The 24885-nt window shown below is 36.5% G+C and overlaps 2 protein-coding genes across 8 annotated transcripts in view; one reads left to right on the top strand and one right to left on the bottom strand.

The window, feature by feature from the left end:
• Nucleotides 1-24885, bottom strand: part of C33H11orf65 (chromosome 33 C11orf65 homolog) — a 258094-nt gene that overhangs the window by 127933 nt on the left and 105276 nt on the right. The window lies entirely within an intron of this gene.
• LOC116277740 (serine-protein kinase ATM-like) overlaps nt 1-24885 on the top strand; it is a 99020-nt gene that overhangs the window by 55292 nt on the left and 18843 nt on the right. The window contains exons 35-51 of the mRNA XM_072953810.1: nt 3038-3125; nt 5230-5318; nt 5718-5820; nt 6392-6540; nt 7978-8082; nt 9437-9556; nt 12333-12567; nt 13080-13247; nt 14529-14648; nt 15351-15568; nt 16035-16242; nt 17041-17154; nt 17528-17686; nt 18145-18283; nt 19122-19204; nt 20268-20408; nt 21187-21303. Coding sequence (XP_072809911.1) covers nt 3038-3125; nt 5230-5318; nt 5718-5820; nt 6392-6540; nt 7978-8082; nt 9437-9556; nt 12333-12567; nt 13080-13247; nt 14529-14648; nt 15351-15568; nt 16035-16242; nt 17041-17154; nt 17528-17686; nt 18145-18283; nt 19122-19204; nt 20268-20408; nt 21187-21303 — 2356 coding nt within the window. The remainder of the gene's footprint in view (nt 1-3037; nt 3126-5229; nt 5319-5717; nt 5821-6391; nt 6541-7977; nt 8083-9436; nt 9557-12332; nt 12568-13079; nt 13248-14528; nt 14649-15350; nt 15569-16034; nt 16243-17040; nt 17155-17527; nt 17687-18144; nt 18284-19121; nt 19205-20267; nt 20409-21186; nt 21304-24885) is intronic.

Below are 24885 nucleotides of genomic sequence, written 5' to 3'. Positions count from 1 at the left end.
ACTGATTTCAGTGATTTTATTTTTCAAATCTGTTTGAGTATTCTTTATATTTTCCTACTCTTTGCTAAAAACTTTGCTCTGTGTATCTGTACTCCTCTTGAGTTCTCTGAATATCTTCACCATCATCATTTTAATCTCTTTCTCAGATAAATTGCCTATCTCCTCATCACTTATCTCTTCTGGGATTTTATCTTGTGCCTTGGCCTGGGAGATATTCCTTTGCCACCTCATATCGTCTGTCTTTCTATGTACTTGTGGATTCCTTCCATGGGCTCTGGGATTGTTGTTTTCTTATTTCTATTATCTGCCCCTGGTGGATGAGGCTGGACTAGAGGCTTATGCAGACTTCCTGGCAGGAGGAGCCAGTGCGTGCCTATTGCTGGGTGAAGCTTGGTCCTGGACCTCTGGTGGGTAGGGCTGCGTCTAGAGGCCTCTGTGGTTCAGGAAGTCTGCTGATGAGTGAGGCTGTGTTCCCACCCTGTATGTTGTTTGGCCTGAGGCTTCGTTACAGTCTGTTGGGTGGGGCTAGGTCGTGGTGCTAATGATCCAATCAAGATGTCAGCCTCCAGGAAAGCTCATGTAGATGAATACTCCCAGATGTCCCCCATTTGCTTTTATGTCCCCAAGGTGAGCCACAGCTGTCCCCTGCTCCCCAAGAGACCTTCCAAAACCAGCAAGCAGGTCTGGCCCAGGCTCCTATGAAGTCATTATCTGTCCCCTTGGACCCGGTGCAAACAAAATTCTGTGTATGCTTCCCAAGAGAATGAAGTTCTCTGTTTCCCCTAGTCCCATGGGGCTCCTGAAGCTAAGCCCCACTGGGCTTCAAAACCAGATGTCTTGGGGTCTCCTCCTCCTCCCAATGCCAGAATCTGGGCTGAGAAGCCTGACGTGGGGCTCAGAGCTCTCACTCCTGTGGGAGGGCCTCTGTGACTTAATAAATCTTCAGCTTGTGGGTCGCCCACCTGGAGGGTATGGGGCCCAATTATATCACGAGCACGTCCCTCCTACCGTCCTGCTGAGGTTCCCTCTATGTTTCCAGTTGAAAAAGATCTTTTTTGTTAGGTTCCACCTAGTCTTTTTTTCAGTGGTTGTTTAGAAATCAGTTGTAGTTTTGTTATAGTTGTGAGGAGAGCCGAGCTTGTGGTCCTGTTACTCCGGCATCTTGACTGGAACTCTAAAAGTCTGGTTTTGATTTTTTTTTTCAGGTCCCTGCTGGGAAGGGAGGGCAGATAGACATGAAGTGTATAGAGAAGGTAGAGAATGCTAATTTTCTTCAGTGACTCAGTTAGGTGAACTGGGATTTCTGTAAATCTAAAGTAATCAGGAAAAGTATAAAAGCAAATTACATATCTACAGTTAACTAACAGTGTCAGATCAAAAAAATGAATTTCTGTCTTAGGTTTCCTGTTCAAGTTATTTAATAGCAAAATGCCTTATGCTAGGTATTCAGGAATACATATAACGTTTATTTTATTTGCAAACTTGCTCCTGAGAATATATGAGCTTTCAAAATTAGCATCCATAAATTTTTTAAAAGGAAGTCAAAACTCCTTCAAGCAGGATTAGACAACAGGTGCTGGTCCACACCCTCAGCTATGGTAGTGCTCCTGGCACCTGTGGCAATGCCTGGCAGCAGGCCTGGCAGCTCTGTCTTTTGCTTGGATGAGTGACAGCCTAAGATTCAAAATCATAGCTCGTAACACTATCATTCCTACTTTCAAAATTTCTCCTGTAAAAACTACCTTTTCTTCTGTATGACTTACCAATAAGGAGAAGATATGTAATATTTATATATAAAGGTTATAAACCAAAACAGAATGTTGTCAGCGCCATTTTATCAGTCAGTGGTCTCCTGTGTCCCATCCCTCTGCTCCTCTGAGAGGTAAAAGTTGTGTTATGTTTTGTGTTGATCATTCGCTTGGATGATACAGTTATCATGTGAGTAGGTACCCATAAATATAGTTTAGTTTGCTTATTTTTTAGCTTTATAAGAAACCATATATGAACTTTTCTTAAGTTGTTTTTTCACTCACTTTTTTGGGTAAGATTTATCTATGTTGTTTGTATTTTGCTGTAATTCATTGTTGCTGCCACATAGTGTATCAGTGGGACAATATGCCACAATTCTTTTACCATTCCCCTGTTAATGATACATACCTAGGTGCAGAATTACTGGGTTGCAGAGTATGCAAATTTTCAACCTTAGAAGATCGTGCCACATTGTTTTCTCAAGCGATTATGCCAACTCACAGATGTAGTTCATGAAGAAGTGGGTCAGTAGGAAGCCTTACACTTTGAGAAGGGAGTCGAAGTATCATTATTTCTAGTTTGAGTAAAAAAAGTAAAGAAACTGAAATAAGTTTATAGGTAAATAATAGAGGCACTGTCCCTTATGACAGTATTTATTTTATACGTTGGATTATCATCATCATAAGCACTGTACAGCTGGCATTACTATAGAATTGAAACTGCTTATAGGACTGAGTATTGTATGTGTAGATGGTATGTGTAAAGCTAAGGCCTTGATGTAGTTACATCTGAGTTCTAATTCTGTCACTTCTTAATTTTATTACCTTGGATCCTACTGATCCACTTCCTTCTCAACACTTAATATTATGAGACTTCTTAATTTTTGCCAGTTTATCAGGTGTTAAGTGGTGTCTCAAGTGTGGTCTTAATTTGTGGGCTGGTGATTATTCATGAGTTTAAACATCAAGCAAAACCACTGGCAACATACAGGAATTGAACTTGGGGGCATCTGTTCTGTTTTTAAACAGGCCTGTCTCTATAAATAAGCCTTTTTTGGCATATAGCGTTCCCATAAATGAGACTGTCATTAAGACGTAATTCTTATTCAGAGAATTAATTCACAAATTCCTTTTCTATTCTAGGCCTAAATCATATTGTTTTCAAGTATAAATGGTTCATTATATTTTGTGACCTTTGTTAGTTTTTTTTGTCAAAGTCTACAGTATCTTTTGATAAGCTTTTAAAGTAGTATATTCCCATGAAAAGAGGTTGCTTTTGTGACCCACAGAAATCTTACATTTGAAGAAGGAAGCCAAAGTACAACTATTTCCAGTTTGAGTGAAAAAAGTAAAGAAGAAACTGGAATAAGTTTACAGGTAAATATTTAGACCCTATTATTGATGGTAATATTTGTTTTATACTTTAGATTATTATTTTGTTACAAAGACAATATAGATTTGATTTGTAATTTGATTTTCAAAACTGAAGTTACTTTTTGCTGAGTGTCATATATGTAAATTAATGGTCTTGAAGCTTAGGCCTTGGAGTAGACAGACTTGAGTTCTAATCCTTCCTAAGCCGCTTAGATGTATAATCTCTGCAGAGATTACTTAACCTTTCCAACTTTGAGTTCCTTTATCTGCAAGATGAAATTAAAACCACCTATCTCTTAGGGTGAATTTATACCATATGTTTTCTGCTACGGTACTGTGTTCATTTTCTTTATAGGACTTAACATTTATAATCATATATTCATTTCTCTATTTTGTTTACTGTATGTCGCATCTCAGGGCAGATTGCTTTTTCTGTAAATTTTTTAAAGTCTATGCTTAAATTGACGTATTCTTACTGAATTTCTTTGGAAAGCTTATTCCACTAAAATGACAGTTTCAATTTCTTCACTTTGCTTAAACCTCTTCCCTTCTCTTCCCTTCCCTTCCCTTCCCTTCCCTTCCCTTCCCTTCCCTTCCCTTCCCTTCCCTTCCCTTCCCTTCCCTTCCCTTCCCTTCCCTTCTCTTCCCTTCTCTTCTCTTCTCTTCTCTCCTGTACTTTTGCTTTCAGTGTGCCTCCTGCTTCTTGGCCAAATTAGGGATCACAGAGAGGAAGTCCCACCACCTCCCACTGTCAGCCACAAACATCTCCCTGCATCTGCTTCTGTTGTAATCTTTCCTCTTGTTAAAGCAGAGCAACAGTTTCTCCTTCTGTCCTTCTTTCTGGACTTTGTTTTTCATCAACTCTTTCTCAGAAACTTTTATTTTTTACTGTGCTGTGCTCCCTCTCAACAGATCCAAACATTGTAAAACTTTTCATATTAAAAATATTCCCCTTCAAATGAACGCAAAACCATTTCCCTGCTCCCTATGTTCTCATTAAGGTCCTCCCTTCCCATCACAGCCAAACCCTGTGCAAGAGTTGTCTGTATTTGCTGTCTCCATTTCCTCTCCGTCTCCACCCTCCACAGAAGTAGCACTTGCTAATGCCACCCATGAACTTAACGTTGCTGAGTCTAGTGGTCACCTCCGTTCAGCTTCTTCCTTAATGTTTCATCAACACTTAAACCCATCAGGCATGCTTTGTTTGAAATATGTTCTGTCTGCCTCTTTGATCCCATTCTCCTGGTTTTTCTCCTTCCCTTTTTTGCTTCCTTATAGTCTTACCCTCTGTGACTTGAGTTTTTGGAGAATCTCCTGTGCACCAGGAGCTGTGCTACGCTTCAGGACCGAATGTTCCAACGCTGAGGGCTTGATTCGTGTTTATGAATAGGAACAGTTTGATTAGAATAATAGAGTTGTGCTGGTGTCAGTTTGTGTTTAGAAAATATTTCCTAGAGCAAGCACCATTAAGACAATTCAATTGCTCTATCAGTTTTTCTGTGCAGTGCAATTTAACTCTTTCTATTTTCTTGTTTTCTATTTCCATTTTTATTTTACTGAGATTGTTTTAAACAGAATTAATTCTTTCCCAAGTAAATTTTATAACAAAACTTTGAGTCATCAGACCACTTCTTTATCCATATCACATTTTACCAATCATAACATAATGCAGTTTTGAATTTCCTTTGAAAGAAAACCTATGGCTCTTATTTTTACCAAATTCAATTTTCAAGAGTCAGACTTTGCAGAGCTTTATTTTCCCATATTTTAGCTGCTGATAGGGTTGTTTGCTTTTGTTTTATGATTATTTTTACATGTGTTAAAAGCCTGGTAGGTTGGGATTTATTTCTTATGTAATTCAATAAATTGTTAGCAATTCTTGTCAGGTAGTCCACAGTCATTCTGTTATAAATTTGTTTTGTTGCTGATCTATATCTTTAATATATATTTCAATGTTATTATACTTTCATTTTTATAGCATACTTTTCTTTTATAACATAATGTTTAGAGTTGGGAGTTACATGTTGGTGATGATGTAATTTCAGATTTGCTAAATTGATAAACTGATATTTCTCCCCTCCAATTTTTGTTGTTTCCGTGTTTTTAGGATCTGCTCTTAGAAATCTACAGAAGTATAGGAGAGCCAGACAGTCTTTATGGCTGTGGTGGAGGGAAAATGTTACAACCCCTTACTAGGTAAGTTGCTTTTTCCTAGATAATGTTAGGCAAGAGAAAGAAAGAAAAGGGATCCAAATTGGAAAAGAAGAGGTAAAAGTGTCATTATATGCTGACGACATGTTACTATATTTAGAAAACCCTAAAAGGTCCACACAAAAGCTACTAGAGCTGATTGAAGAATTCAGCAAGGTAGCAGGTTACAAAATTAACGTTCAAAAATCAGTTGCATTTCTTTACACTAACGATAAATCAACAGAAAAAGAAAGTAAAGAAACAATCCCCTTTAAAATAGCACTCAAAGTAATAAAATATCTGGGAATAAATCTAACCAAGGAGGTGAAAGAATTATAGAAATTCTTTACGAGGAAGTCACCTGCATGTAGAACTCAAAAGCATTTTAACAATCTTTTCTTATAGACTACGAACATATGAACATGAAGCGATGTGGGAGAAAGCCCTGGTAACATATGACCTTGAGACGGCAATCCCCTCATCAACTCGCCAGGCAGGAATAATTCAGGTACTTTTCTTCTGCTTTGATAAAGCTCTGCTAGTGTGGTGCTCAGATTCTTTCATTATGTCAGTGGAATATTCACACAACCAGATAACTTTAGAGATAAGACTGAAAATTATTTGTTATTGAGGTACTGGGATAAAAGTTCAGAGGTAGACAGGTAAATTGGACAGATCACTGACCTGACAGATAATGTAGATTTGCTGATCATAGTCTTCTTAGCTAACAATGGAAGACATTTCTTGACTGTGTACAATGTGCCAGGTAGTGAATTAAGTCCTTTGTGTGGCAAATCTCATGTAGAGTGTTTCTCATACAGTTTTCACTAGAGTTTGTCCCAGAAATTATCATCTCTGTTACTGGTTTAGCCATTCTTTCATCAAATATAAGAGCCCTTTGGGCTCCATCTTTGTGTATTGAGAGGAACAGAGAAACAACACTTTGAGATTTTAAGTGATATTGTCAACTACTAGAATTTTTAAAGTTACTTTTTCTGTTTGATTGCTGTTTTTTTCTTTCCCTACTTACCTGTTACTTTCAACCACTTCCTTTTTTTTTTAACTAAACTCCGGCTCAGGCCTTGCAGAATTTGGGACTCTGCCATATTCTTTCCATTTATTTAAAACGATTAGATCATGAAAATAAAGAGTGGTGTGCTGAGCTACAGGAACTGCATTACCAAGCAGCATGGAGGGGCATGCAGTGGGACCACTGTGTTTCTGTCAGGTAAGAAGAATTCAGATTTTTTTTATCACCCTTTCACTGGTTATGGACAATAAACTGTTTTTTTTTATCTTGCTCTATTAACGTGGTGGGAGTTGTGTTTTTATGTTTTGTAGGTGCTATAAACTCTGGATATGCCTAAATCTTAAATAAGATAGCAGTAAGCTGTCAGCGTGCCTAGTCTTGAACTTCACTCCCTTCTTCTATTAGGGCGCCTTCACCTCCACCGTCAAGATATTTTTGAAAATAGAAATATAAAATTATTTTCTCATGAGAATCTTCTCATGTACTGTTTATAAATCTAAAGAGAAATACAGGCTTCTCCCTTCCCACTCCCTTCTGCAAACATTTAGTTAGTCAGATGGTACTTTTATTGGCTGGATGGTACACAAAAGACTGTTCATCTTTATTTATGAAATATTTTCTTTTATGAAAAAACACTGCTGAATCACTAGTGCAGGAAGATACCGTTTATTACCTACATGTAAGGTCACCATGTGTTCTGAGTGAAGAGCCAAGCACCTAATTGAATAAAAGATTGTGTATTTATGTAGAAATTCTTCTGATGATGTAAAAAATTAAATCATATTAATTGTATGTATAATCACTTTCATAGGAGAAAATTTTCATAAGTTAGATTGTCTTTCAGATTTCAAACTGTTAGGCTGTGGTAAAATTAGAGATAGGCTGTCCTATTTTAAAAACATTTTACTCTGCAAGCTGATTCCCACTCTCCCACTGGCGTCTGTAAATCTGTGTGTGCTGCTTTTCCCCTTGCTTACTGTGTTTCAGCCACATAGGCCTTCTCCATGGTTTTCCATCTGGACAAATTGTTTGAACCTGGAAGTCGTAAATGTATCTTCTTTTTTCCCTTGTTAACTTGAAGGTGGCTACTTGTCGTTCAGACTGTAGTTTAATAACGTGACATATTTAGAGAGCCTTTTTTGACCATCCATTCTAAACTAGTCACCCAGTCATCCTGTTTTGTTACCCTGTTCTACTTTTCTGCATGCCCTTGGTCACTATCTGATATTTTTCTTATTTATTGTCCATCTTCTCCAAACCAGAACATAAACTCCATGAGAATGGGACCTGATCTGACTTGCCCACTAATGGATTCCCTGTGTCTAGAACCTGGTGCCTAGTGTTCGGCACATAGTAGGTGTTCATCAAATAAATAAATAAATGAGAATATAGCATATTTAGATTCAGGAAAAGTATCTGAGAAATTTACTGTTTTTCTGCTTGGAGAATTTAAATGATCCACAAAATTCTTTGTAATTCTTACCAAACTTTCTAGAAATGCAGTTTTAAAATTGGAGATATCTTAATTTTAGTTTAAATTCTGCCTTTTGGTGAAGCTGTTTATATACACACATATCTTAGGATTCTCTGTTTTTAATCGTATTTTTTTCTTAAATTTTTTTATTTATCTCACAGCAAAGGGATAGAAGGAACCAGTTACCACGAATCGTTGTACAATGCTCTACAGGCTCTAAGAGACAGAGAATTCTCCACTTTTTATGAAAGTCTCAAGTATGCCAGGTATTTTAAAAAGAGAGAGTTACTGTGTCTTAACATTTAATGTCATGGCTTCTTTTCTGAATATTTGACGAATAATTTCAACACAAAGATTGGCACTGGTGAAGGTATAAGGACCCAAAGGCTGTGGTTAGGTTGTTTCCTTGTCATTCCCTCTTCCCCTCTTCTCCCTTAAAAAAGTATTTCCTGTGTAACTCGTGATTCATACTAATCGGTGCTGAGACTCGAAACAGTGCCAAAGCAGGAGGAAAAATTCAACAGTTAACAATTTCATAGCTTTTACGTATTTGGGAAATGAGTGCTCAAATGCCTTTTATTCACTGCCAGCATGTTTTTGTAAGAATTATGAGTGTGCCTGTCTTAACAGTTGTTTTCTATATCTTGAAAAAGTATTCTTCATGTTTTAAATGTTTTGTATGAGAGAATATATATATATATTCTTGTCAAATATATATATATATTTGTATGAGAGAATTCTTTAATGCGCAATTCTCAAATATACAGTATATATATATATGTATATATAAAGCACAAACATGTTTTTAGGTACAGTACCAATGTTACCTTTTGTTTTCTTTCTTTTAGATGTAAGAACATGTTCATATGTTAGGTACTTACATAAACTTTATTTTTTTCTCATGTAGTATTTCTTTCTTTATGTGGTTTAAATATATTTTTTCCTTTAAAATTTAGTAAGATTCCTTTTAGGAAAGCCCTCTGATCAACTATTTGTGCTAAACCCTAAAGAAAGTCTTGTTGTGTCCCACTCCTTGGTTCTCTTCCTGGATCAGTATATTGAGAATTTTAATCCTGTCTTTTCTAGTAGTTATATGGTGTTTCTCTCTCTTAGTGTTCTTTTTATAAAATGATGAATGCTTCTTATGAGGCACAGATGAGATAATGAACAAGAAAGAAATGAACTGTTACAGGCTAAATAAATGTAACACATTTTTTGTTTAACAGTAGTTGTGACCTAGTAAATCCTGTATTTTATTACAGAAATAATGCTTGCTACCATTTAAGTGCTTATCATATGGAGCCACTTTGTTAGGCTTTTCCCATGTGTATCCTCTAATCTTCAAAATAATTCTAGAAGTGAAAAAACTTCGGTTCAGAGGCATCTAGTAATGTGCCCAGAGTTACACAGCTGTTACTGGCATAACTGGGACTTGCATCCAGGGATGTGCAGTTCCAAGATTTACTTTGTTTCCACTGCCTTTTGCTGATGCTGATAAATATTAATATTATTAGATCAACACCAAGGCCTATGATGAGAACTCCTTAACAGTAAACTTGAACTTCTATCTTCCTGCAGACCTCTTCTTAGTTTTCAGTGTCTTGTCTTGTCTGCCACTAGAGTTAAAGAAGTGGAGGAGCTGTGTAAGGGCAGCCTTGAGTCTGTGTATTCCCTCTACCCTACGCTCAGCAGACTGCAGGCCATCGGAGAGCTTGAGGACATCGGAGAGCTTTTGTCAAGGTACGTGATTCCAATGACTGTGTATCTCAAAGTGCAACCTTTCTGTTACCGACAGTAACTTTAAAAAATAAACGCTATGTAGAGAACAGCCATAGGTTTCTTTCCGTTTATCCAGATGTAAGTAAAGTAGCCTAGTGAACTCTGATCTTACAAAAATAAACATTTTCAAAACTAGTCATTGTAAAAATTCCAGTTTCTGAAATTTGGCTGTGTGTTTTTCTCTTTACAGCCTTTCCCCTGTTCTAGCCTAGATAAAATTGTTTCCTCGTGTTGTTTGTCATAGCGCATTATGCTGCATTCTGTTGTAGCACTGCATTGCAGTAGTGCGTTGTACTAATGCCATTTTATGTATAGTCTGCCCTGCTGTCCTGGAAGCTCCCTGCAAGTGGGCTAGTTTATTCTTGTAGCCCTAGTGCTTCTTCGTGGTGACTGAGTCTTAGTAAACAGTCTGTGTCAGTGAATATGGAGAAAGTATTTACTTATAATGGTGAAAAGGAAGTGATCCAGGAGTGCTGGAAAATGAGATAGAACAGTTATTCAGTATGTAAGGGATCTAACTGTGGACTCTCTGACCATAGAAAGTCACTTGACCTCTTTGGGCTTCATTTTCCTCATTTCTAAAATGCAGGATTTATATTTGATGGCCTCTGAGGCCTTTTTTTAACCCCATCATTCTGAGTCACTATTATTATTGTAAGAGGAAGAAAAGAGGGTGTAAATTACTAAGATCACCGTATGTGTACGCTAAAATAAAGCTTGGTATATGGTTTTTAAGTAGAAAGGAGAAGGAAATTTTAGAGTCAGAAAATAGTACGGTTTTTCCCGAACTGTGTTGCAGAAGACAGAGCCATTGATGCGGCTCTTCTTAACTAGAGGATAAAGGGGCAAAGCTGCTTTCTGCTGTCATTGATAAGTTCATTGTAGTTCTTACTGCCAGAGATTCAGGAACTTTCCCTCTGCAGGAAAGGTGTCTTCCTCAAGAGAACGGTTAGAATTCCTTAAGAAGCCTGTACTGACTAATACCGTTCTCTCTCTGCTGGGTAATTATAAGGAAGGAAGGGGAAGCTTGATGCGCTGGTGAACAAGTACCTGTGCTCTAGGACAGCAGTTCTCAGAGTGTAGTATGGAGATCCCGGGGGTCCCCAAGGTCCATTCAGGGGTTCATGAAATCCAAACTATCATAATTTATAGCAAGGTATCATCTGTTTTTGTTTTTGTTTTTCTGTCATTCTCCCATGAGCTATAGTGCAGTTTTGGTGAGGTATCAGAGAATATCCACAATTAGCTGAAAAGACTCTTAACATACTCCGTATTCCAACTACATGTCTGTATGAGGCTGGATTTTCTTCATATGCTCCAACCAGACATCATATCACAGCAAACCAAGTGCAGAAGGAAAGATGAGAATTCAGCTAGCTCCTTTAAGCCAGACATCAAAGAGATTTGCAGAAACGTGAAACAGTGCTCTTCCTCTCATGAAATTTTGTTTTGTTTTGGGAAGTATAGTTATTTTCCATAGAAATGTTACTTATGATAGTCAGTTTATTGTTTTTTAAAATCAAGTAATACATGTAAGATATTTGTCAGTTTCCAGTTCTGATAAGGTAAATGCTAACAGGTGTAATTCAGCAAACAAAAGCTCTTTGGGGTCTTCAAAGAATTTGTATGAGTATAAAGGATTCCTGAGATTAGAAAGTTTGAGACCTGCTGCTCTAGAATCATTTTGGGAGGAACTGAAGTTTTGGTTCCTATGAATTTGTGTTGCTGTTTTCTTTTCTATCAAGCAACATAAAGAGCTTTCATTTCCTGGTCATCAGCTTGTCATCATCTTAGTCTCCCTGCTTCATCTTGATTTTTCTCAATACGCTAGTTCTAACAGATTGGACAGTATTTTTTAAAATTTTTTATGGAAGTATGGTTGATTTACAGTGTTAGTTTCAGGGGTACAGCAGAGTGATTCAGTTACACATATACATACATGCATATTTTTTCTTTTCAGGTTCTTTTCCATTATGTTATTAAAAGAAATTGAATATAGTTCCCTGTGCTGTATACGAGTGGACAGCATTGCTTAGTTTGACCATCTGGGAAGCACTCTGTTCATATGAACTAATTGTACAATATGTATTTTCTCTTCCTTTAGTAAATAATATTGGTACATGAAATCTTTGCCCGATGCCAGCATTTCCTTCATTGGATTGTGCTTTCCTTAACACTGGCAGTTATGCAGAGACATGCCCTGTGCCTGGCGGGTACAGTAGATAATTAATGAGTGTATTTCATTTCCTTGCTAGCATGTCTAATTTTACCACAGGGAACATTGAAACAGGACTAGAGGTATAGGCGTTCTTAATGACAAGCTTCATGAATGTGTTCTCACTTCAGGAGAATATATATTTAGAAGTGCTGCTTTTTGTGAGGTTGAAGAGTATTTTTAAGAAAATCTTGAAAGTATAATCTATAAAAGTATTGAATCACTATGTTGTATACCTGAAACTAATATAATATTGTAAATTGACTATACTTCAATTTAAAAAAAGAAAGAAAATCTTTAAAAATGTCCATCTGTGGGTTCTCTGCTGACCGACCCTCAGTGATTTGACCATGGTGTAGGTTTCTAAATTTTGGTCCTTACTTTGGATTATTTGAAAGTTCCAGTCATGTTACTGTTAAAAGTCTTTTGTATTTGTTATATCTTAAGTTTCGAAAGCTGTCTGACAGCAATTTTTTTTTTCCATTTCTCTTGCTTACATGAGCTTTGTGATTTGACTTTCAGATCAGTGACGGATAGGCAGCCCTCTGAAGTATACAGTAAGTGGTGGAAACACTCCCAGCTTCTGAAAGACAGTGATTTTAGTTTTCAGGAGCCTATAATGGCTCTACGCACAGTCATTTTGGAGATCTTGATAGAAAAGGAAGTGGAGGACTCCCAGAGAGAGTGTTTTAAGGACATTCTCACCAAGCACCTTGTAGAACTCTCCACACTAGCCCGAACTTTCAAGAACACTCAGGTAATCAGACTTAAAACTATGTGGTCTCACCTCTTGACCTTTCCTTTTATTTCCCAGAAAATAGAAAACATAAGTAAAAAAGAAATGCCCTTGGGAAACAGATTACTATTAAACTATTGTATAGCATAATTGTTTAAGATTTCCCATTTTGGAATTAGACCTGAATTTGAGTCTTGAACAAGGTACTTACCTTCTCTGAGCCTCAATTTCCTGATTGAAAAATGAGAAGCTGCCTAACTTACTTACTATATTTATAACAATTTAGTGATTTTATATACTTTGTGTATACACATGCAATATATTTTTATATATATTTAGTTTCTATATATAGAGAAAAACATATAGGCAGACATGGGGGCTGGACGAGACAGTCAGAGATACAGTTTAAGGCAGTCCTGACAAATAGTCAAGTCCTCAGTGAATGGTAGTGACTGCTTTTATTATTAGTGGTGGTGATAGTAGGAATAATAAATAGTAAAAGTATTTATTCCCATTTGTCATTTTCATTTCAGCTCCCTGAAAGGGCAATATTTCAAATTAAACAATATAATCCAGCTAGCTGTGGAGTCTCTGAGTGGCAGCTGGAGGAAGCACAAGTGTTCTGGGCGAAAAACGAACAGAGTCTTGCCCTGAGTATTCTCAAGCAGATGATCAAGAAGTTGGATGCCAGTTATTTAGAGGTTCACTTTTATTTTTTCGGCTTTTTACTGAATTAGTATTTTACTGTTATAAGAAATATTACTGAGCAATAAGATATTTTAAATAAATTTTAATATAATTGCCATCTTTATTAAAACTTTGAGATCACTGATCCATGAATAAGAGATTGTGAAAAGGAGACTTGAAAATTAATATTTGTAAAAGAAGTTTAGAAGGTATTCATTTTTCCTGTTTACATTTCTATCAGTCCATCTTGTGGTAGATTTATTTAATTTTCCAGTGTCAAGCCTTATTTTTTTTAACTTTCCGAAGTATTCAAGAAGGGTAGATGAAAACAAAGATGAAATATCTACTATAATTTGAAATGACAAAAAAATGGAAGAGGAAATGCATGAGAGAACAAAAGTTAAAAAAAATTGGAATAATTAGGTTGTCAATTCAAATACTTTGAAAACATCATGTCTAAAATTTTATCTACCATTCCCTATATTAGTTATTGTAAATTTGGTTGCGTCTTCAGCTCTGTCTCCAGCATACAGTGAACAAAGTAGCAACATTTGTAAGAATCATAAAGTGTTTTAAAGGTTTGGCCACAATGCTGTTCCTCTGACATACGCCTGCTTAGTGAATATCAGTTTACATCCTTTTGGATAATGGGAACTTGTATGACATCCTCCATTTTTAGAGAATTCATTATTATACCAAAGACCTGGAAGCTCATATGATATGATGTTTAAATATTGCTTAACATTATGGACCCTGGAGTAAGTCTTACTGGAGTTACCCTCTTTGTACCTCAGTTTTAGTTTTCTAATTAAGGGTGATAATAGTATTTATTTCATAGAGTTCTTGTGAGGATTAAATGAGTTACTATACATAAAGCCATTAGAAGCAGGGAGGTATAGCTCAGTGGTAGTGTGTGCTTAGCATACACGAGGTCCTGGGTTCAATCCCCAGTACCTCCATTAAAAGTAAATAAATAAATAAAAACTTAATTACTCCCCCCCCCAGAATAAGTAAATTAATTAAAATGAATAAATAATTTTTTTAAAAAGCCATTAGAAAATGCCTGGCATATAAATGTACTCAATAAATGTGAGTTGCTCCAATAATAGTAGTAATAATAAATAGTAAGGGATGATTATTCTATAAACCTACATGTTTGGAATTATTGAAATAGTTGTTAAGGTGAAAGCAAATGAGGAAAAACATTTTTAACATGCTTTTCCCCCCCACTACATGGAAGACATATTTGTATAACAGTCACGATAATGAATTACATTTTAGGATTTTGCTTTCAGATGCAGAATGATCCCAACCTAAAACTTATATACACGGAATGTCTGAGGGTGTGTGGCACCTGGTTAGCAGAAACTTGCTTAGAAAATCCTGCTGTCATTATGCAGACTTATCTAGAAAAGGTAAGATTTTTGAACAACCCTTAAGAAAGTTGTTTAGCATGAATACATTTGATCTTTTTGGTGGGACCAAATGTTTCTCAAATGCAAATAAAGGTGTGATTTCACTTTCCTTTTGTATATGATTACTATTTTAGCTCTGTTTACTCTTTAGGACAGAATGTTACAAAAGAAGGATTATGTTTTGAAAGTAAGCGTGTGTGTGCTCTCTATCCCTGCGACCAGCTACTCCTTCAAGTTATTCCTGATAATTTCTCCACTCACTTATTTGTAAAAGTAGCTGATTAAGGAATACGTGTGTCAGCCTTTACCATTCATTTGTAGCCCAACCCTACAAGTAGGACCAGGACTCCAGTGCTCCTACTGCTTTTGACTATCCTGTTTCAGTGTCTTACTCATTTAATTTAGCAAATTTAAAAAATAGCCACTTCACTAAATAAATGAAAGTGAAAAGCATACTATGATTTTTAAAAAAAGAATTTGATAGAGCTTTTTGTTTTTGCACAGTTCTTTAGAAAAAATAACTGTTTTGGTTATTTCTGCACTGTCAAAGTTATTTTGAAAAGTCAAGAAAATTCTGTACTTCATTTAATTTATCTTGTATGTTAGTTAAACTTTAGTGTGGCTATTTCTTTGATCAGAGTAGTTCTTTAGGTGCATGTAGTGTCTGTAAATAGAATATGAATGGATTGTGCTTTTTTGAAGGCAGTGGAAGTTGCTGGAAGTTATGAAGGAGAAAGCAATGATGGGCTCAGAAATGGAAAAATGAAGGCGTTTCTCTCATTAGCACGGTTCTCAGATACCCAGTACCAAAGAATTGAAAACTATATGAAGTCATCAGAATTTGAAAACAAGCAAGCTCTCCTGAGAAGAGCCAAAGAGGAAGTGGGCCTTCTTAGGGAACATAAAATTCAGACCAACAGGTAACAGGTGACAAGATACACAGATACACAGTGACTGTATATATGCAAGTATACAGATAGGAATCCGTGCTCTGGGTCTGGGCTAATTGTAGAGTATTATTGATGTTAGCTTTTTGGTTTGCTTTTCTAGTTTGTTGGTATCATAGTTGAAAAAGAGACAGGTGTTGAAATTAAATAGAGAGCAGTTACCTATCTTGATGTAACTGAATCCTTTACTCAAACTTGCCTTTGGTCTATACATTTTAGTTTAAGTAGAGTCCACTTTGTCCTTGGTTGCCTAGGGTAGCTTTTGAATTGCATAAACTGACTTTAAGACAAAAATTTGTTCCTTTTATGATTTTTATAATTTTGCTTTTTCTCCTGGGATGGACACCTGATTTTTCATCTGCGTTGTATATCTTGTATGATTTTATAGTTCTATAAAATTTGATGGGTTTTGTGTTTTACTTTAATTATCCAACGTAAGATACACCGTAAAGGTTCAGCGAGAGCTGGAGCTGGATGAATGTGCGCTCCATGCGTTGAAAGAAGATCGTAAACGTTTCTTATGTAAAGCAGTTGAAAATTACATCAGTTGCTTACTAAGTGGAGAGGGGCATGACATGTGGATATTCCGTCTTTGTTCCCTCTGGCTTGAAAATTCTGGAGTTTCTGAGGTCAATGGCATGATGAAGGCAAGTTTTCTTTTTCAACCCAATATTCTAGCCTGTGTTTTAAAAGTTTAGACATAAGCCTCTCAATGTCATGGATTTTGTATACTTTGTATCCTTGGCACTTGGCTCAGGGCTCTACACATAGATATTTAGTCAGCTCTAATATTGTAGGTTTATGTGGAGATGAGAGAATTTAGATCAGTCTCTTCCTATATCTTTGCGACTACCATAGAAGAAAAGTACCCAGGATGCTAGATTGGGAGATTTAGAAATTAAAGATGATGTGATCACAGGTAGATTTTTCCCCTCCTGCTTTATTCTTTTCTGGGATTTTTTTTTGCAGTGAATTACTTTTGCAAATACTTCAGAGTGAAGTTTAAAAGTAAAATGGTTCCTCTGGCTGAAAAAAAATGACAAGACTTACAATACAGCCAGTCTCTGCTACTAGTGTACATTAAATCCTGTTACTTTTAGCATGTAGGGAAAAATAGTTATTCCATTTTATTTGCACTGACTTGTCAGTAGTCTTAATGTCCACATTTGTCCTCCCTGGAATTGCTGGAATGTAAGCATGCCCAATATTCCAGTTCTGAGTACAATGTAATTTAGATTCAAATATGACTTAATGATGAGTCAATCTAGAATACCCTTCAGAAGGTAAATGATAATGAAAAAAACGTTGTCAGTGAAGTTTTAGCAACATCCACTAGATGACTGTCTTGGCAGAGGACCATTATCTTAGAATAATTAATTTGCTTAGATGTAAGATTATTTGAAATGCATTGTTTTTTAATTTCATATATTTTTTTTTAATGGCAGAGAGATGGAATGAAGATTCCATCATATAAATTTTTGCCTCTTATGTACCAGTTGGCTGCTAGAATGGGGACCAAGATGATGGGAGGCCTGGGATTTCATGAAGTCCTCAATAACGTAAGTAAACCTGAAAAATCAAACCACAGCTGCTTTTCTTTTAATTTAATTATTGTATACTACTGTTCCACTCGAGGAAATGGCAGTAAACAAACATTTCAGTCAGTCCTACTTACGCTATCTAAGGGCAAGAATAAAGAATTCTTTTTGTCTCCTCTCATACTCCAGATAGGTTACTCAGTTTCTCTCCTTTTCTTGCTCCTCACGTACCTCTGTGTCTTTCCTACATGCATGTGCACACACATGCACACACACTACCCGCTGCAGCATCCAGCACAGTGACACATATTTTAATGTAAAGCAAAATTTAAAAGGTTAATGGATTTTCTCTTTTTGGTTTCCGTAAAACTAACAGGTTTTAATTTTCTGGCAGCTCATCTCTAGAATTTCAATGGATCACCCTCATCATACTTTGTTTATTATACTGGCCTTAGCAAATGCAAACAAAGATGAATTTTTGACCAAACCAGAGGCAGCAAGAAGGAGCAGAATACCTAAAAATGCGCCTAAACAGAGCTCTCAGCTTGACGAGGTATTTGGATTGATCATGCGTTATCTGTTTGAATTGTGATGTTCGTTTTTTCGCAGTGTTCCTTTCTTAAGTCTCAGGGATTCTAAGAGTGTGTGTTGTTGACAATACTTAGTTTGTAAATTCTTTGTTATTGTGATGCTACCTAAAATTCAAATTACTGAGTATTTCTTAAAGCGTAGGAGATACCAATAGTATTTTACCTTTTTTCCTCACAGCAGTGAGCAAAGAAAAAAATAGATTTTGCAAGGCCCCTGTGTCCTGGAGATGATTATACCTTTGATGAATTTCATTCCTAGTAAGATGACTGTTTTGTTTGCATCTGAGGGATTGCAGGGATCATATTATGTGCCCTTCTGTTGTATAGATATGTGCATAAATTCTGTTTTTTCTTTTGTTATTGTAACTGTGAAACATTTAAGTGTTGGGTATTTGCTTATGTAATTTTTTTTTATTAATAGGATCGAATTGAGGCTGCAAACAAAATAATACGTACTATCAGAAGTAGGAGGCCTCAGATGGTCAGAAGTGTTGAGGCACTTTGTGATGCTTACATTATATTAGCAAACTTGGATGCCACTCAGTGGAAGACCCAGAGAAGTACGTGTTTGAAAGAATGAGTGTTGCTTTCTTGCTGTGCTGTTCTCTGTAGGAATATATTAATTATAGAGCCTAGTAATGTAAGTCTGTTCAACTCACACAGTATTACTTTAATTATAGACATGAAGGTCATGATGATTACAGCTCACAGTGATCCTAATTTTGATTTTTATCTAATTAGCTTCAACACTCCTCCTGTCACTCTTTCACTTAGTTTCATGGAACTGATGATAGGTGACTACACTCTCGGACTTAAAGATGGGAAGGCCTTATCATTTTCCCCGTCACTCTTCTTGCTGTGTCTCTTTAAATAAGTATAAGTGGCTATAATATTTGGTTATATGCATACACTTACAGGTATCTCTCTCCCCATACTTTAATAATTATGTTCTTTTTTCTGTTCAGAATCGTATCTTCACATTTAAATTATTGTTTTCAAATAAGAATGAGACTTCTCATAGTGTTCCTGTAGGCAAACAAAGAATATTGTCATGTCCTTCAGTCTCATTGATAGTAATAGAGGAATACATTATCCATGTGCTGTTCACACTGGTACATAATTATCTGAAGTTGCTCAGCTTGGCCGCTAGGGTGGAATGTGTCTAATTACCCAGTGCCAGGTAACATGCAAATTCGTGTGTAAGCCATGCTTACCATTGTTTTGCTCTGACCCTGAGCGACATTGTGTCCAGAGCCCTGGACTTCATTTTCTGAATCAAGGCCTGAACCACACATTAGCCACAGGTTGGGGTTGATGGCATCTGCTGAATTCTCCTTTCCCTTCGGTGCTGTTCGTTAATTTGCGGTTGTCACTGAAAGCTCTTAATTCTAACTCCAGAAAGCATAAGCATTCCAGCCGACCAGCCCATCACCAAACTGAAAAACTTAGACGACGTTGTCGTCCCTACTATGGAAATTAAGGTAATTTACCATTAACTGTTTTGACTTTTTAATTAAAGTAAATTCCTCTTTATTAGGTTAAACCATTTGAAATAACTTTTTTTTTGTAGCTCGAATAGGTTAAATATTGGCAAATTCATTTGTTTCAATGTATGTTTTTTTTTCCCTTTATTGGATTCCCTTTGTCCATGCCTTAAAATACTTAAAGGCCTCTCCTGGTTTCCTTTCTTCTGTCTTCAGTTTTACACCTTTCATCTTTCTTACGAAGAAGTCTATAGGCTGTCATTTTCATTGGCCAAAAGAGGGAAAGATTCTATAGTCTTGTGCCAAGATTAATTTTTAACTTGGCAAAAAAGTCCCTAATTATTTAATATTGGTTTTTTAAATTCTGTATGCATTAGAATGTATTGACTGTGATGTATTATAATATTAAATTGACTGTAATATGCACAATATTTTTAGCTTTGTCCTAATGATCTTTTATTGCTAGAAGTACCATGTGAGCAGGGGTATATGTAATAATAAAGGTTACAGTTTAGAAAATGATCACTTTAACTATGTAAAATCTCTCCTTTGAGTCTGCAGTTTATTGCTTAATATCTGCAGTTATTTGATTTGAAATGTAGCTGCATCTTGTGGATTAACCATATACCAGCAAAGTTATTTAGCTAAATATTTCCTTAAAATGCCAGATTTAGCAGTTACAACCTGGAAAACTCCTTTCCACACTTTTTTAAAATTTACCTTATTATGTTTTTGTGAAGAGTTTACTATTTCCCAGATGACTTACAGGTCAGTGGCAAGACCTGAACCTGGGTTTTTCAGCAACATCATCCTAACTTTGTATGCCCTGCTTTTATTAAGAGATATTTAGGGAGGTAAATGTGTTTTCCATGTCACTTTTTGAAGCTTTCCAATGTCAGATCTTTTTTCTTTCACTTGTAAAGTTATCCCTTCAGTTCTTAACCAACAGCACATTGTCATTCATTCCTCTGTTTAATGTTAAAATTGTCATTTATGTCACATTTTTCTTTAAATGCAAATTGTGTATCTGACCTATTGTCATATTTATACATTTTATTAGGTGGACCCCACAGGAGAATATAGAAATCTGGTGACTATTCAGTCATTTAAAGCAGAATTTCGTTTAGCAGGAGGTTTAAATTTGCCAAAAATAATAGATTGTTTGGGCTCTGATGGCAAAGAAAGGAGACAGCTTGTCAAGGTGAGACTTTCCTTTCGCGATGTGGTTCCTAGTGAGTTAATGAAAAAAGTCAAAGAAACACTGTAGTGGGTATTTTCTTCCTGCTTTGGGTCTTTATTTTTGTTCTGAATGATTACAGGAAAACTTATAAAGTAGAAATATATTATTTCTAGAAGCAGGATGCATTTCCTCATTTTGTTGTGTTTCTGGAAGACTAACCTTACAACCATTGGTTGAAGTAAAATAATGCTTTTAGCATTTACCATGTAGACATGATGAGGTTAACAGTCAGCCTGCTTGTGATGGAAAAGAATTTTGATGATTGCTGCTTATTTGCTTGAATAGTTCAAATTGAAGGCTCTTGCTTCAGTATCCTGAGTCTTGTCACTGTGCTAAGTGCTACTAAATTTACCGTAAAGGGACCGCATTCCTCCCTCACTCTGCTCTCAAGCTCTGTGGGCCTTGCTGGGAAGTAGTAGAGAGACCCAGAGCTGCTCTGCCCTGGTGTTCTGCAGTGTGTCCTCCGGTGGAGAAGTTCCAGTGAGTGTAATTACAAAAGCAGCTGGGGAGGCGGGGTGGGGCGGCGACTTCTTTTTTCTGTGTTGTTCTGCCCACCCAGTGATATTGCTTATTCTAAGCGAAAGCACAGTTTTAGGTCTTAATTATTTAAGAGACTGTTAAGAGGAACACATTCTCAGATTGATTTCTGAGTGCCTTTGGCTGCCCTCAGATGACTGTGTGATTTTATAGTGGAGAAAATGAACTGTGCTTAGTCGTTCGTGGTTTGGTTGTTCTGAAGGGCCGTGATGACCTGAGGCAAGATGCTGTCATGCAGCAGGTTTTCCAGATGTGTAATACATTACTGCAGAGAAACACTGAAACCAGGAAGAGGAAACTGACTATCTGCACGTATAAGGTAACTAGTTGCTACTTCTGCTGCTTCATCAGGAACATAAAAAGATGCCGTCATTCAGCCAGAGGTCAGCAAATGTTTCCTGTGAAGGACTAGATAGTAAACATTTTAGACATCAGGTCTTTGTTACCTGTTCTTTCTCTTTTTCTATGCAACCCTTTCAACCTGGAAGACCATTTTTAGCTCACAGGCTGCACAGAAACAGTCTGGGACTGGTTTTGGTCCAGAGGCCACACAGTGCCAACCTCTGATTTAGATAATATTTTCTTTTTAAAAAGTGCTCATTAAAGAATATGAAAATGAAAAAAAAAAGTAAATGATTAATGTTAATTGCAGTAGTTTTTTGTTTCAAGAGATCTTGTTTCTTATAATTATCTAAAATATTTTTCCCTTATCTTTGACCATTTGGCCTATTTCTGGTATAAAAGTACTCCTAAGAAGAAAAGTTGTGTTAAAGAGAGAATACTGATTCCGTGAAGAATATAGCACATAATATAGGGTTTAAAAGTTTTAATTTGTTAGTTTTTGATTAGGTAATATGTTTGCATGGTTCAAAAATCTAATAATAGAAAAAGATATAAAAAGGGAAGCCTTCTCTCACCCTTTTCCTATCAACCTCATCCCCCACCCCTTATCCTTATAAGTAAATTTGTTTCCACTGTTAAACGAATAGAATATATGAATATATTTCCTTATTTCCCCTTTTTTCTTAAAGAAAAGGCAACATATATATATATATATAGAGAGAGAGAGATTTTAACTCAGCAATATGTTACAGAGATCTTTCTTTTTAACAGCTGCTTTGTGTGTTTGTACATAATTATCATCAAAAGTCCTTATTGTATAAAATGGGCATAGGGTTGTTTGTGGTCTTTCATTATTCTGAACAATGCTGTGTTGCACTGAATAACATTGAATGTGTAGTATTTCATGTATGTGCAGGTGCATCTATGGGGTAGACTTCCTAAAGTTGGATTGATGGATAAGAGTAAATGCACCTATAATTAGGTAGATACTGTCAGGTTCCCTTTAGTAGAGGGATGTACCAGTTTGCATTTCCTCCAGCAGTTTGTCTGAGAAGACGGTTCCCAAGTCACGTTATTCTATTAATTAATCATCTTTGGCCCTTAAATGAGTGCTCATGCAGCATGTTTACATTTTTAAAAATAACAATAAACCTTCATTTTGAATGGCCTGTGTTTCCTAGGTGTTTCTGGTTTCATTCCTGTATCTCTTTGCCCTTTATTCTTCTGTCACTGCTGTAACAAGACTTATTTATTTATTCACTGTCCCACTTTCTCTGAAGATATAAACAGATTAAGAGAATGTATGGATAATTCACTGTATAGCAGAGAAGCAATCTTTCAGAGGCTCTTAGGATAGTCCCATCCCTGTTTCTTACACCTGCAGAATGGCATATACTAGCAAGGGTTTATTTTCTCTAGCAAGTTATCCCTACTTAACCTCGAGGTATCCCAACCATCAACTAAGACTAGTTTAAAGTATAATTGAAAAAGGTCCCTTTCACAGTAATATAGTTTATATAATGTGAATCAACTGCCTGGGATTAATCTTAACAAGAAATATGCAAGACTGCATGAGAAAAAATTACAAAAATGTAACAAGAAAGAGTAAAAGAAAACTAGGCTCAGGAAGAGGTGCCATGTTGTAAATAGGAAGACACTGGAAAATGTCAGCTCATTTCAAATTTAATGCCTAGACAATGAAATTCCAATAAAAATTTTTATAACATGGAAACATGTTTGAAAAATATATTGGTGAGAATGACTGTCTTTGATAAAAGTAGTAGGTGAATGTGGACTCTATCCAATTATGAAAGCAGATGGTAAAGCTTTAGTGATAAAGATGACATGGTTCATGACAAAAATAGATTAATAAGACAGAATAAGTAGCCTTGAAACAAATGTTTATTATATACGTTTATAAGAAGTCAGCGTATAGCTTTGACTTTAAAAAAGTTCCTGAAAATGCTATTATCTCTGGGAATGATGGCATTATGGGTAATACCTGCTTTTAATATATTTTGAGTTGTCCACAATGAACATTTTTTAATTATAAAAATAACTGTTAGACTAAAAACCCCAAATAGGGGAGCAGAGAAAAAGAAATTAATTCTCCCCACCAAAATTCTGATTGAGTCAGGCTATTGTAACTGAAAACAGAACTTTATTTTGCCTATAGAAACAGAGATATAAAACTCACTTGTTGCTTGGGTGGGCTAGAGGGGCGGGAAAGCATTAAGAATAGCACACCCTTTCTTAGCCTCCAAGTTTGTGAGAAATTGGTTACATGGAACTTTCTAGGGTGTTAACTAATATGCTTGATGCTTTCTATTAGCAATTGAAAACAAAAAAGAGCCCTCACTGAATGCCAAGCGCAAAAGTTAAAGATCCGTAGTATCTGTCCTGCAGAGGGACTTCTCTGATGTGGTTTAGATCAGTGATGCTCACGTTCAGCAGGCATCGTAGTCACTGGGAGGGTCTGTTAACACACAGACTGCTGAGCCCCATTCTCAGAGTTTAATTCTAGGATGGAGCCTGAGAATATTTCTAGCCAGATACCAAGTGATGCTGATGCAGCTGTGGGTCAGGAACCACACTTCGGAGACCCCACCATCTAGTTAGTTTGCTGTCTGTTGATCTGGCTTAGTTGTAGGACAAAGTCTGTGGCAGATACTTTCATGACTGTTGAAATGTTTAAAGGGCAAGAATTCTATACAGTGAATGAAAGGACATGTTTACGCTTTAAATGCCAGGTTTTTAGATAGCAAAGGTGGTGACTAAAGAGCTCAGTTACAGTGGGTTGCAAGAAGTGTGGGCTGTAAGGTCACTTCCTGATTTTCTCAGAAAGCAGCTCAGGCTTCCAGGCAGATAACACAGTTGAGCCTCCAAAGTTCATTGCTGTAAAGCAAGAAAGAGAGAAGGTCTTGCTTGACCTAAAATATTTGAAGGCAGAAATGACTAAACTCCATCTCTGCCTTTTGACTTTTTACATCTAATTTTTACAGAGAACTCTTTTACCATTCAAATAATGGAGTTATTTAATGTTACGTATCTGAATACTTTTTTTAAATGACCTCTAAATATGAGGTTGGACTGTATTGTGTAGAATTGTCGTCCTGGGCCAGTAGGTCTGCGTTATTTTGAGATTATTCCAAGGATGTGAAGGTTATATCATCATTACCTTGTTGAGCTGCTGTTCTGTTTTCAGTTAAGGTTCCTGGAGGTGCCACACTGTGTGTAGGAAAGCAGTCTGCTTAGTCCAGGTCTTCAGTGGAGTCACTCCCAACCTGGCATTCAGGCCTCCTGTGATCATTGTGTCGACAGGAAGGTTCATTGACTGCCTGGAATTAGCTCTTGGTACGCAAATCTCAAAGGTTAGTGTGCAGCCTCAAAAGGAAAGACTTGTGCGTTGAGGCATAGTGGAAATCCCTTGTCAGAGAGAATCACATGGAGATAAAGGAAGACCAAGTTCTTGTATGTGCTGGTACTAAGACGTAGCCTCTGACAACCAGAATTTGTGTAACTACACTGATTAATCTCTACCAAACTACATTTTTTTAAG

This window comes from Vicugna pacos, chromosome 33 (genome assembly GCF_048564905.1).
Source record: "Vicugna pacos chromosome 33, VicPac4, whole genome shotgun sequence".
In the NCBI taxonomy this organism is placed as follows: domain Eukaryota; kingdom Metazoa; phylum Chordata; class Mammalia; order Artiodactyla; family Camelidae; genus Vicugna; species Vicugna pacos.
This window is presented reverse-complemented; position numbering and strand designations above follow the sequence as displayed.